Source organism: Sorex araneus, chromosome 1, assembly GCF_027595985.1.
Source record: "Sorex araneus isolate mSorAra2 chromosome 1, mSorAra2.pri, whole genome shotgun sequence".
NCBI lineage: Eukaryota > Metazoa > Chordata > Mammalia > Eulipotyphla > Soricidae > Sorex > Sorex araneus.
In genome coordinates, this window is record NC_073302.1 from 300920790 (window position 1) to 300933536 (window position 12747).

At 48.9% G+C, this 12747-nt stretch overlaps 1 protein-coding gene across 3 annotated transcripts in view; it reads left to right on the forward strand.

The window, feature by feature from the left end:
• The window catches only part of KIF13B (kinesin family member 13B), a 146546-nt gene that overhangs the window by 43793 nt on the left and 90006 nt on the right, over nt 1–12747 (forward strand). For all 3 annotated transcript variants that reach the window (XM_055142214.1, XM_055142222.1, XM_055142219.1), the window contains exons 3-5: nt 4220–4232; nt 7527–7587; nt 11739–11831. In XM_055142214.1, the coding sequence (XP_054998189.1) occupies nt 4220–4232; nt 7527–7587; nt 11739–11831 (167 nt within the window). The remainder of the gene's footprint in view (nt 1–4219; nt 4233–7526; nt 7588–11738; nt 11832–12747) is intronic.

Below are 12747 nucleotides of genomic sequence, written 5' to 3' on the forward strand. Positions count from 1 at the left end.
GTGTGGCAGGGTGGAATGAAGCTCTGTTGGAGGGAGCGGCTTTGTCTGAGCAGAGGTGGGCGGGTCATAGGAAGAGAGTCTCCTACGGGTCCGATCTGGGTGTGCGGGGCCGCCCAACTCGTCCCTCAGTTTGCGGGGGCTCCTGACAGCACTGCTGGAAATGGGGGGCAGGTAGCAGCCCCCTGTGGGGTCCCGACCCCACCGAGGTTAACGGGCAAGTGAATCAAAAGGAAAATGGCACTTGTTGGCCACTTCATCTTTTCTTGCTGTGAATCCAAAGCCATACAAAGAATTCAGTGTTAACTGCTTGTCTCCTCCACCCTGGCCTCATCCGATGCTTCTCTGCCCTCCCGTTATGGTGCCACGGAGGTGAGCTGGCCCTCTCCTGACACGGACTCCCTGTTCGGCCGCAACCCGCCTCTGCTGCTGCTTTCTCTCTGAGTGACTTGGTTTATTGGGGGTGTGGGGGGGGGGTATTTTTGCAGGGCTTCCTCCCAGCCAGTGCTCGGGAGCTGGGGTCACTACTGCAGATACTTGGCCAGCTGGGCATATGGACCACCTCTGCCAGGCTGGGGACCACGTGGTTTAGTTTTGCATCCGGCGCCGGCTTTACTTTGGTCGTGACTGGGAATGTTAATAATAATTACCAGAGGAGGGCTGCCAAGTAGCGCAGGCCCGGGGCACCTGCCTTGCACACATAAGGCCCCGACTGTCATCCCTGGCACCCAGTGGCCCCTTTTCATGGTCCCCAGCACCACCAACCCCCAAAGCAGCAGCAGCGCTTGGGTGACTGAATGTTACGGGAGCAACCCCCACCCCTCTTGAGTACTGTCTGGAGAACCGCCTCCCCAAAAGGTGTTCTTATCTAAAGAGATGATTTTTATACAACATATCATCACTGACTTTCCTTAGATCCTGGCAGTCTAGTGGTCAAAAATAAGTGCTCTTGGCATGATTTAGTAATTAAATCAGCTGGGATCAGAAGCCCCTAACTCAGGAGAGTGAAGAGGAGGGAGGGGTGAGAAGGGGCCCTAGTTGGCTCACAGACCCCTCCCCCTCCGGGAAAGAGAGATGGGAAGGGCACCTGGGGAGACCCACCTCCAAGAGTAACAGCCTCTCCCAGTTCAGGGGATGTGCCAGCCACATGCCATTGCTGACCAGGGCCAGAGCGGACCAGAGGGGAAGCCACGGTGGGTGCTGGAGGTGGCTGCCCAGGGGCCGTTCATTTGCTCTCCTGTGGATGGTCATTTGTCACAATGTCATGGTATGAGGGAACATTTGGGGAAGCTGAGGTAGGGTACACAGGTGTGATTTAAAAAAAAAAATCTGGGGCTGGAGCGATAGCACAGCGGATAGGGCGTTTGCCTTGCACGCGGAGGACCCGGGTTCGATTCCCAGCATCCCATATGGTCCCCTGAGCACCACCAGGGGTAGGTAATACCTGAGTGCATAGCCAGGAGTGATCCCTGTGCATCACCAGGTATGACCAAAAAAAAAAAAAATCCTAGGCACTGCGATTTGCAATACTGTGAATGATAAAGTTTCATGAGGAATTTCTTGTGCTGTGTTGGGACTCTTGTGCCACTTTCAGAGTCTTCCTTAGAGAGTTTATCAGCAGCGCCCACAGGACTCCACCCACCGAGCTCGCTGAGGGACTAGCCTGGCCTTTGCCCGTCGCCAGCTGCTCTTGGTCTTTGCTCCCCACATCACCTGGGATCTTTGGGGGGGGCTGAGGTTTCTCTCCAGGGGACCTAGGGGTGCGTGAGGCTTTGTCGTGCTGGATTGCAGATACCCATTGAAAAGCTTTGTTTAATTAATTAATTTACTGATTTATTTATGTACAGAGCTGTAATTACATCTCTGGGTTTCCAGTGGTCCTCTGGGTCACTTGAGCTCTATTCTTGTAGCTATTAGAATCTCTGGCTGGAAACTTAGCTCTGTAATTAATTGCCCGGCTTGTCACTCTTTGCGGTTATATTCTGAATTTGGACTTGCCCCCTGTTTCTCCCACTGTGCGTCGTATGTGGAGTGTCACCTTTGTTGGTATCTCCGAGGAAGAGCTGCGTTTCGTGTACATGGTTTTTATTTCTGTGTGAAATATCCATGCCCCCACCCAATGTCTTTCTCCTCTGCAGGACAATCTGGAATTTCTGTCTAATGAATGTGGTGACTAAGTGAGCTTCCACTGGCGTCAGCCCCGAGTGGTGACGTCTCCCCAGGCATCACAGAGGAAGGGGGAAGTGGTTGCCGGGGAAGGACAGGTGTCACCATGCCACTTGCAGGTCCTTAGGCCTGGAGGATCATGGCCAGCGTGATTTCCCCCACCTGGTTTCATGGCAGAGCATGGAGCCAGGGCCAGAAGACTTCCCTTGTGCTGCCGCTTCCATCGTTCTGGGCTGGTGGCCGGTCAGCCAGCCTTCGTGAGCCTCCGTTTCTCACTTGGGGACTCTGGAGTCATTGTGGCGTCTTACAGCAGTGAGGGTGTCAGGAGGTGTCTGTGACGTCTCTGGCCTAACCCAGGCCTTTCTGACGGGCTGTCCTCACCATTGGTGGTGGCAGAGACTCCACCTCACTTTTCAGGCTCCGAAGGGTGGGAATGTGGCTCAGCGCTAGAGCACTTGCCTTGCATGTGTGACACCCACAGTTTGGTCCCTGGGAGTGTCCCCCCAAACGACAGCAACAGGAAGACTCTGGAGAGATGAGAGCATGGGCCAGAGGCTTGCACACTTCCCCCTTTCTCATTCCTGTTGCGATTATTTCCTGTTGTATTTTGCCATACTGGCTTTCATCCCAACACCTCCTTGGCTAGCGCCACACACTCGATGCTGGCACCTCTGGTGTGATGGTGCATCCTCAACCCTTGGAGGAGGAAAGTTTTCCCGCACGTGCAGGATGTGCTGCAGGGGGAAAGAATCCTACACTTCCAGGTTCTGTTTGTTCCTTCCGGTTTCACTTGTGAGCTGGCATTTGGACCCTCCAGGAAGTGCCCCTAAAGCTCGGGTTATCGTGGCTGGCTCACTCCAGTTTCTAAAGTCCTTTCCTTTATTCTTGCGTCTTCTGATTGGATACTGCCCGGTGGTGTCACACGCTGAAATGTTTGGGGCTGACCGGGCCATCTGCAGCATGCTCTCACATGCCCGCAGGCCTGCATGCCATTGCATTACGTACTGGGGATGGGGAAGCAGGTGGGGAGAAAGAGGGCCTGCGCTAGCCCTGGCCTGGTGCTGCCAGCTGGCGAACTGACCACACTGCTTCTCTCACAGGGCTCCTCTGAGTGGGATGGCCTCCCGGTCATACTGCGGCATTGGGCTCCTTTCATTCCTTTCTTTGGGGGGTGGGTTTGAGTCATCCCTGGTGGTATTCAGCGGCTACTTCCCGCTCAGTGCTCAGGGGTCACTCCTGGAGGTGCTCTGGGGACCATGCAGGCAGGGCCAGGGATGGTACCCAGGCTTCAGCTTGCCAAGCCCGTGCCCTGGTGCTTTGAGCCATCAGCCCTGCACAAGTTCTGTTCCTGAACACTGAGCCACGGGCAGTTTGGGAGGGAGAGTTTTCTAGGCTGGAGACTGAGGCTGAGAGAGAATAAAGAAGAGGTTCTTTGTAGTAGGGCGATGATTCCTTTCATCTTCCCCTTTTCTCTGGCCAGTACCAAGTCATGTTCTGGAGAGAGGCCTTTATAAATGCAGAGTCTGTTGCTGCTGTCCCTGCAAGTGACGTCAGGGGACAAGGTGGCCTCTTGGTAGGGGTTGGGATCACCAAATGCATAAGGAGGGGCCCAAGCGGCTAAACTACCATCTCCTGTGCAAATCATTTACTTGAGAGATGCAAGTTACTTTTCTGTAATTAACTCTCCAACTTTCGAGTTAATGGATGCTAACTTACCTTTTATTTGAAATTGCTGTTTGAGTTCAGAGTTAATATTGTATATTGCTTTTTGGCAGGTGGGGGGCATGTCCTGCCGAGGACACACAGAATAAAATGCTTTGAATTTTATTGGGGTCTTAAGGGGAGTCTCAAAGGCTGCCATCCTCGGTTCACTGGGATCTCTGTAGCCACAGAAAGCAATATTATGTATTTTTAATAAAACTTTGCGTAATGTGAGTGATCATTTTGTCCTTCAAGAAGAGGCTTCTAAGCTAAAAACAACAACAACAACAACAACAACAACTTAACTCTTTCCTTTTTCTTTCATGGAACCATGCTGTCTCTTGGGGGGTCCCAGAAATCAGCCAAAGGTAAGAGATTTGATTTCTTATTCAGCGCTTGTAAAGATGTATGACGTGCATATTTTTGAAGTGCTAGTAATTTTCTCTACAGAAACATTTCCTCTGTTCCTTTGGTAAACACAATGCCAGCTGTCACGGTTTGCCAGTCAGCCATTTGTTAGCCCAGGCGGGGCTGGCGGTTCTGGAAAAGCCGCGTGTGTACTCTGCCCGGCTCGGGCAAGTCTCCTGCCAAGGATACACAGAATCCTTTTGTGCTGCTGCTCCCGGGATGGCTTGGAGGTGGTGGCTCCAAACTGTCCGGGGAGACTCGCCCACACCCCTCCGGGAGGGCCCGGGACAGCTGGGGACACAATCTTGGGCCCACAGCCCCCTGCCGTGGCCCACAGCTTCCTCAGGCAATGACCTTGCAAGGGCAGTTCTGAGCCCAGATTCGCTTCTGAGAGGGGTCTGGCCCTCAGGGACCATCTCGGTATGCCACAGGGTCACAGGGACTCAGGTTGTGAATTGGCCGTTCTCTGAAGTTACTTTCTCTGCAGGAACTTTCCAGGAAGTTCAGATTTTTATCAACATTCTTGGAATTTAGCTTTGGAATCTGGCTGAATTTTAATCCCCTTCTCTATTATTGCTAGGATATGAATAGACATGGCAATTCGGGACTCTGATTTTTTTAGTGTTTCTCTTTTGTAGGGGAGTCATACTGGCAGTGCTCAGGACTTACTCCCGGCTCTCTGCTCAGGGACCAAAAAACTCCTGGAGGGCCACTTGAGGAGCCCCCATGAGGTGCCAGGATTGACCCCTGGTCAGCTGTGTGCAAGGCACGCGCCCTGCTTGCTCTTCTCTCTGGCCCTCATTTCCTACCTTTAAAAGAAAAAAAGAGAAGTTGAGTTTGCAGCCTGGGAGAGGGCTTAAAGTTTTGGAGCTCATGCGTTGCACACGGGACATGGGCTTTGCTCCTCGGCACTTCATGGTCCCCTGAGCACTGCTCCTGGGAGTCCCTCCTGAGCAAGCCTCTGACTTCTGGTTCAGATATTCTTGTGGTTTCTCAGAAAAACATTCTCCTGCCAACCCCAAACCATCACAGTGTAATTCATAGGAGATGTTTTGAAACCGTGGTGTCCCGTTGTCACACTCAGAAACAACACGCTGACTGGCGGGGTGGGAGTGCTGTATGTATTCTCTGGGCCTCCGACTCAGAGTGCTTGGAGTTCTGGCAGGTACGGGGCCAGCGCTGCCCCGGGACTCCTTGTGGAAGGCTGGACTCAAGCTCCCTGGCAGGCTCTCCCAGGACTAAGGCTAGAAGGGTGTGGGCTACCAGCATTGAGTACAGTCTGGGGGCAGTAGCCCCCTGGGGCGTGGGAAGGCTGGAATCCAGGCCGTGGCGCCTGCTCTGGTGCAATCGCCGCAGGAAGAAGCAGGAGGGAGGTGACCAGGGAGCACAGACTCCCCTCAGATGCTGGCACTCACTCCGAAGGACACAGAGGAATTCTGTCTTCAGCAAGTGTAGCAGCAAAGTGCCAAAGTGGAAAGCGAAATGCCAACTGAAATGTGTTCCAGAACAATTACACTTACATTTCTGAGAGACTAAATTCTTTTGTTTTTTGTTTTTTGTTTGATTTTTGGGTCGCACCCAGTGATGCTCAGGGTTTACTCCTGGCTCTACACTCAGGAATCACTCCTGGCGGTGCTCGGGGGACTAGGAATCGAACCCAGGTCAGCCACATGCAAGGCAAATGCCCTATTCGCTGTGCTATCACTCCAGCCTCATGAGAAACTAAATTCTTTGTTTGGTTTTTGGGCCACACCTGGTGGTGCTCAGGCTCACTCCTGGCTCTGTGCTCAGGTCTTACTCCTGGCTCTATGCTCGGGGATCCCTCCTGGCTCTGTGCTCCGGGATCACCACCCTGGGGCCATATGGGGTGCTGGGGATTGGATCTCAGCTGTGTGCAAAGCAAATGCCCTACCCACTGTGCTATCATCACTCTGACCCCAGAGACTAAATTATTAAATGTAAATAGGTAGATCCAGAAACAGTAGAAATCCAGAAAATGTAAAATATAATCAGTGAAACAACTTAGAAAAAGTTGTTTAAAAGTATGTGCATTTTAGGAAGTAGCAAAAGATCCAAACAAAACCATCTGCATTGTCCCAGATACCCTTAACCACCACCAATATTTTCAAGTATTTTTCTCTCACTCTTTCTTTACTTTGTAAAGTTCTTTATCTTGGGGGAGAGGATTCTGTGCCATCAACTGGAGCTGCTCCAGGACTGCTCCCGGCTTTGTCCTCTGTACTGTCTGTGACCTCATTCATCGAATGTCTGTAAGCCATTTACAGGTGTGCTAACAGGATCCAGACTTTCATAACGTGTCAGGTTTTTGTCCCTTAAAAGCAGCATATGGGGGCTGCAGTGATAGCATAGCAGGTAGGGCATTTACCTTGCACTCAGCCAACCCAGGTTTGATTTCCAGCATCCCATGTGGTCCCCTGAGCACTGCCAGGGGTAATTCCTGAGTGCAGAGCCAGGAGTGACCCCTGTGCATCACCGGGTGTGACCCAAAAAGGGAAAAAAAAGGCAGCATATTGTTCATGGGTGCATAATACTTCCTTAAAATAACTTTGCTGTCTATTTACTTACTAATCTTCCTTTTCTCAACATGCTGTAATCAAATTTACATTTTATTCTTTAGCAATGTATTTTGGGGGCCAGAGGGACAGTACAGTGGATAGGGCACTTAGTTGCTTTATGTGCAGCCACCCCACATTCAATCTCTGGCATCCCAGATGTTCCCCTGAAGCACCAGGAATAATTCCTGAGCTTAGAGCTAGGGGTGATCCCTGAGCGTTGCTTGTGCAGCCCCTCAAAAATTACCACTTGCACCACCAACAGAGTATGCCTTTTGTTTCTCTGATAAGTAAAAATAGAATACAAAAGCATAAAGAAGACAGCAGAGATCTCTAATCTCATAACGAAGAAGTACATTTCATTTCTAGAAATAGGAATACGTGTGTGTAAATATATGTGTATATATATATGTACATATATATACAAACACAGATGGCTGAGTATGCATTTTATTTTCTAACTTCTTGATATTATGAAGAGTTATCCATGTGAATTAAATCCATCTGCTGTTTGTACATACTTGGTTGTCCACAGTAAGACTGTACCAAAATAACATGCATTGTGAGACGGAAGTTGTTTTGATTTAACAATTATGAACATGTTGTCAATTTGATGGCCTTGTTTTTAACATAATTGTGCTAAACTTTTTGTTAACATGCACTCTTTTTCACTTTCAACAGGTGTTTGCATATGATCATTGTTTCTGGTCTATGGATGAATCTGTTAAAGAAAAGTATTCAGGTAATAGAGCATACCATCCTATTAACTGCTAATATTGTAGATTATTTTCCCCATAAAGTATCATTATTTTTTGTGCCTTTATTTTCTTTTGTATTTTCTGTGTGTTTGTTTTTGGACCACACCTGGCAGTGCTCAGGACTCTGCACTCAGGGATAGCTCCTTGCAGGCTCAGGGGACACTACGGGTTCTACATGCTGTACACACATTTACATTTTATTCTTTAAATAAATTAAAGAGATTGAGCCCGGGTCAGCCATGTGCGAGGCAAGCATCTTATCCACGGTACTATCCACCAGCCCCTACATTTTGGTTAATTATCAGAACTATATGGAGTTGGGGACATAAGTCAGGTCGTGTAGCAGTTACCTGGTATGCAGGAGGCTCTAAGTTGACTCCTGGCATCACGTGCCCACACCCACCAGTGTGGCATGGCCCTGGTTGCCTATGAACCCCAAATCCTCAGGGCCCACACAGCGGGACTAAGCATTGTTGGGAGGGGTCCTGGGCTGTCAAGATCCATTGCTTGAGAAGTGAGAAAAGACCGTGTTCTTATTTATTTATTTATTTTGCTTTTTTTTTGGTCACACCCAGCGATGCACAAGGGTTACTCCTGGCTCTGCACTCAGGAATCACCCCTGGCGGTGCTCAGGGGACCATATGGGATGCTGGGATTTGAACCCGGGTCGGCCGCATGCAAGGCAAATGCCCTACCCGCTGTGCTATTGCTCCAGCCCCAAGACCGTGTTCTTAATAAAATCAGATTATACAGTATAGATCAGAGGTTTTTTGGGGGATGTTTTTAGCTTTTGAGCCACACCTGGAGGCAGTGGTCCAGGCTTACTCCCGGGCTATGTTCAGGAATTACTTCTGGCAGCCTTGGGGGGTGTTGGGGACCAAACTTGGATCAGTCACACCAAGACAAGTGTTTTCCCACTGTTCTATCTTTCTGACCCAAAGTGGAGAGTTTGTACTCGTACACATCCATAGGCCTCAACAAGAACCAGAAACTCCGAGATTACCTTAGCTGTGGTCTGCAGAGGCAACCCAGAGCAAGGGCAGTGAGTGCTGGGCATTTGAAGAGGCGTTAAGACGTTAAGCTTTAAGCTGGTTAAGATCAAGCTCTCTGATGCTGCCTCTGAGGAAATCCCTTATGTGTCAGAGTTTTCCTTTCTTTCCGTATTGACTTATTTTTTCTTTCTTTCTTTTTCACTTATTTTTTCTTTCTTTCTTTTTCTTCCTTTTGGGTCACACCTGGCAATGCACAGGGGTTACTCCTGGCTCTGCACTCAGGAACCACCCCTGGCGGTGCTCAGAGGACCATATGGGATGCTGGGAATCGAACCCAGGTCGGCCACGTGCAAGGCAAACGCCCTACCCGCTGTGCTATCGCTCCAGCCCCGACATATTTTTTTATTATTGGATTTTGGGGGGTATTTGGCCCACACCTAGCAGTGATCAGGAGTGACCCCTATGGTGCTCAGGGGAACATATCCAGTGTTGGGGATGGAGCCAGGGTGGCCAATGCACCCTGCTCTGTCCTGTCTCATTGGCTCTGTCTCATTGGCTCCTGCTCTGTCTCATTGGCTCCGCCTTTTCTCTCTTTCATGGAGAGGAATGGGTGACCCCTGGAATTACTGCTCTCTCTCTCTCTCTTCTCCATGATCGCTGTCTCATGTCAGGAGTGGAGTGAGGACCCTTCTTTCCCCTTTTACCTCAGTGCTGTTCCCCTTGTTTCTAAAGTAATCCCTGTCTGTATCGCCATGTTGCAGTTTCAGATGTTTCAGAAGGTGAAGGTTCCTTTGGCCTCTATGGCTCAGGGGTAATTTTATCATTATTTATTTATTTATTTGCTTTTTGGGTCACACCCGGCAATGCACAGGGCTTACTCCTGGCTTATGCACTCAGGAATTACTCCTGGTAGTGCTCAGGGGACCCTGGGGGATGCTGGGAAAGGAACTCGGTCGGCCGAGCGCAAGGCAAACACCCTACCCACTGTGCTATTGCTCCAGCCCCACAGGGGTAATTTTAAGGATTGATTCAGGATCGGAAGCATGATGGAAATGTGCTAATGTGGTAGATTCACTCGGAAGTGAGGAATAATGGAATGCTATTCACAGCGTTCAAAAATAAACACAGCAGCATATGTTTCTTTCATATTGTGTCCAAGATTCTCAGTGCTTGAAAGACTTCTCAAGGCCGCATTTGGCTGCTGACATATGGAGAGAATGTGCCCCTGTTGTTTATGTCTGTAATTGAAAGGAAGTTAGGGGCTTGAGTGAGGGTGGGGGGTACAGGGCGCAGGGATGCAGGTTTTGCATGCCTGGGACCCTGCGTTCATCCCTGGCACCTCATGCACAGCCCTGAGCACCATTGGGCACTGTGTGAGTCCCCCTCTTTCCTCAAAAACAAAGAAAAAGAAATGAAAGCTAGGAGGAATTTTCAAGTCCTCCTTCTTTCCTAGCCGGTCTGTATTATAGAATCATGTATTTTATTTTTTAATTTGAATAATTTAAAATTATCTTAATGGACTAGAGGGAAGATTGGTTTTAGATAGTGTTTCTTAGAGTGGGCAGTGCCACCCCTGTGGACTGATGTAACCGTCCACAGGGCAGGAGGAGACTCGAGTGCATTTGGGGGTCACTGTTCTTTTAGAGAAGGGAGGTTTCCAGGGGGAAACGAAGTGACTTTTTTTCTGAAAAGGGCCAGATAGGTTTGGGAAACTGTTCTAGGTGATAATTTTTAATTCTAATATCCAGTGTACAAAGCACTAATTGAATGGCATTTGGTAAAATTCAGTAGACATTTCACCTATATTTACGCATCATTTATTAAATTAAAAGTAATTAGCTTTTTACATTTCAGAGAACTCTTAATCGGTGTTTATTGATTCAAATGTTTAATATTTGGAAATTTTTGCTCATTTTCTACCATGTGTTAAGTAGAAATAAATTAAAAGACCTAAGTCATTGGAAGCATTTAAAAATAATCTTGTTTGGAGATAAGTAAACTGGAAAAAAATACATAGGAAAAATTGTTTTCATTTTCCTTTTCTGGGATCTCAGACCATGGGTGTTCAGGGCTGCCATGAAGCTGTGGGGTCCTGGGGGTCAGTCTCAGGACCCCCGCTTGCCCTGGGCGATTCCTAAGGTGTCTGCAGATACTTTTCCCTGGGTCCCTGGTGGCAGAGCTCTCGGGGTCCCCCCCTGTGTGGGGTCACACTAGGTTTGTGCTAAATGGGCGTCTGTTTGCAGCCACTTTGCCATCTTCAGGGCCCCAGAAAAATGGGTTTTTGAAAGCTATTTTTCTAGGTTTTTTGTTTTTTTTTTTTTCACTCCTGAGTCTGCACAGGGATGATTCCTGGCAGTGCTCAGGGGGACCATATGTGGTGCAGGAGCTTGAGCCTGAGTCAGCCGCGAGCAAGGCAAGTGCCCCACCTGCCCTCCTATCTCTCGGCTCCTTGAAAGTTCTTTTTATCTAAGTTGAGTCAGATTGGAGCTTGGCACCATGCCTGGTTAATAGTTGGTGCTTAACAAATAATGCTTAACTAAACAGAATACAAAGTGGGGGAGTTTTTTTTTTTTAACTGTTTAGTGCTGGAGTGGTAGCTCAGTGGGCTGGAGCACGTGCTGGGGCCCCTGAGTACCGCCAACATGGCCCCTGAACACTGCTGGGTGTGTTGAAACCCTGCCCCTCCCCCTAAAAAAGGCTGTTCAGATGTACTTTTGGCTTAAATCATCTCCTCCTTCTCCTCCTCCTCTCCTTCTCCTCCTCCTCTTCCTCCTCCCCTTCCTCCTCCCCTCTTCCTCCTCCTCTTCCTCCTCCTCCTCCTTCTTTTTCTTCTTCTTCCTCCTCCTCCTCCCCCTCCTCCTCTTCTTCCTCCTCCTCCCCTCCTCCTCTTATTCCTCCTCCTCACCCTTCCCCCTCCCCTCCTTTTATCCCCCATCTTTTTTTTTTTTTTTTTTTTTTTTGCTTTTTGGATCACACCCGGCAATGCTCAGGGGTTACTCCTGGCTTTGCACTCAGGAATTACTCCTGGCAGTGCTCAGGGGGACCATATGGGATGCTGGGAATCAAACCCAGGTTGGCCACGTACAAGGCAAATGCCCTACCCGCTGTGCTATCGCTCCAGCCCACATCTTTCTTTCTTTCAGGTCAGGATGACGTCTTCAAGTGCCTTGGGGAGAATATCCTACAGAATGCTTTTGATGGCTACAATGCATGTGTATTTGCCTACGGACAGACAGGTATATTAAATATATATTTAAGCTGTAAGGACCAAAACAGAAAAGATACCAAAATGAGCACATACTGCTAGCTTCTGATCATTTACAGTTGAGCTTTTGTTTTTAACTTCAAAAAAGAGCTTTTTCCCTCCTGTACCTCTGTGGTCAACAGGAAGGAGAATCAATTTAAAGTAAAGGAATCATTTTGATGAGAATATAGAGCTGTCCTTCCTAGGATCAATGCTTGTGACATTTTCTTGAGGCAGAATGTCTCGAGGTTCTGAGATGAGAGCCTGGACAGAGCCAGGTCAGCCCAATTTCAGCCCAGCCTTGTCCCCTGATGTGTTGAGGTCAGTGCCTCTGTTTTCTGCCCTGTAGAGTGATGACAGTTGGGGCTCATCCTAAGAGTTTGTCAAAACTTTAGAGAAGCCTTGGACCGTAACACCTAGCAAGTGGTGTTTGAGTTCTGGACACTATGGTCAAGTGACAAGTGAGAAGGTCTTTAAGTCGTATTGTTAACAGTATGCTTGGGGTGCAGGGCTGTAGCTCCTTGTAAAGCACACGAGTGGCACGTCAGGCCCCGGCACCATACCCACACTGTGTGTTCACAGAATCATCGATCCTGCAAAAGAAAATGGAATTGCGTTAGTTGGGTCTATGAGTGATCAATTTTTTCTAGTTCCCAGTGCTTTTAAAGTTCCCTTTAATGATCATGCATTTCTGGTACCACATTATAGAAAAGAGGTTTCTGGTTTTTGTTTGTTTGCTTTATTGGTGGGGGATGGGGGTGGTTTGAGCCACACCCAACAGTGCTCTGGGCTTACTCCTGGCTTTGTGCTCAAAAATCATGCCTGGTGGGTTTGGGGGATCATGTGGGGTGCTGGGGATCAAATCCTGGTCATCCGTGTTCAAGGCAAACACTGTACTATCTCTCTGG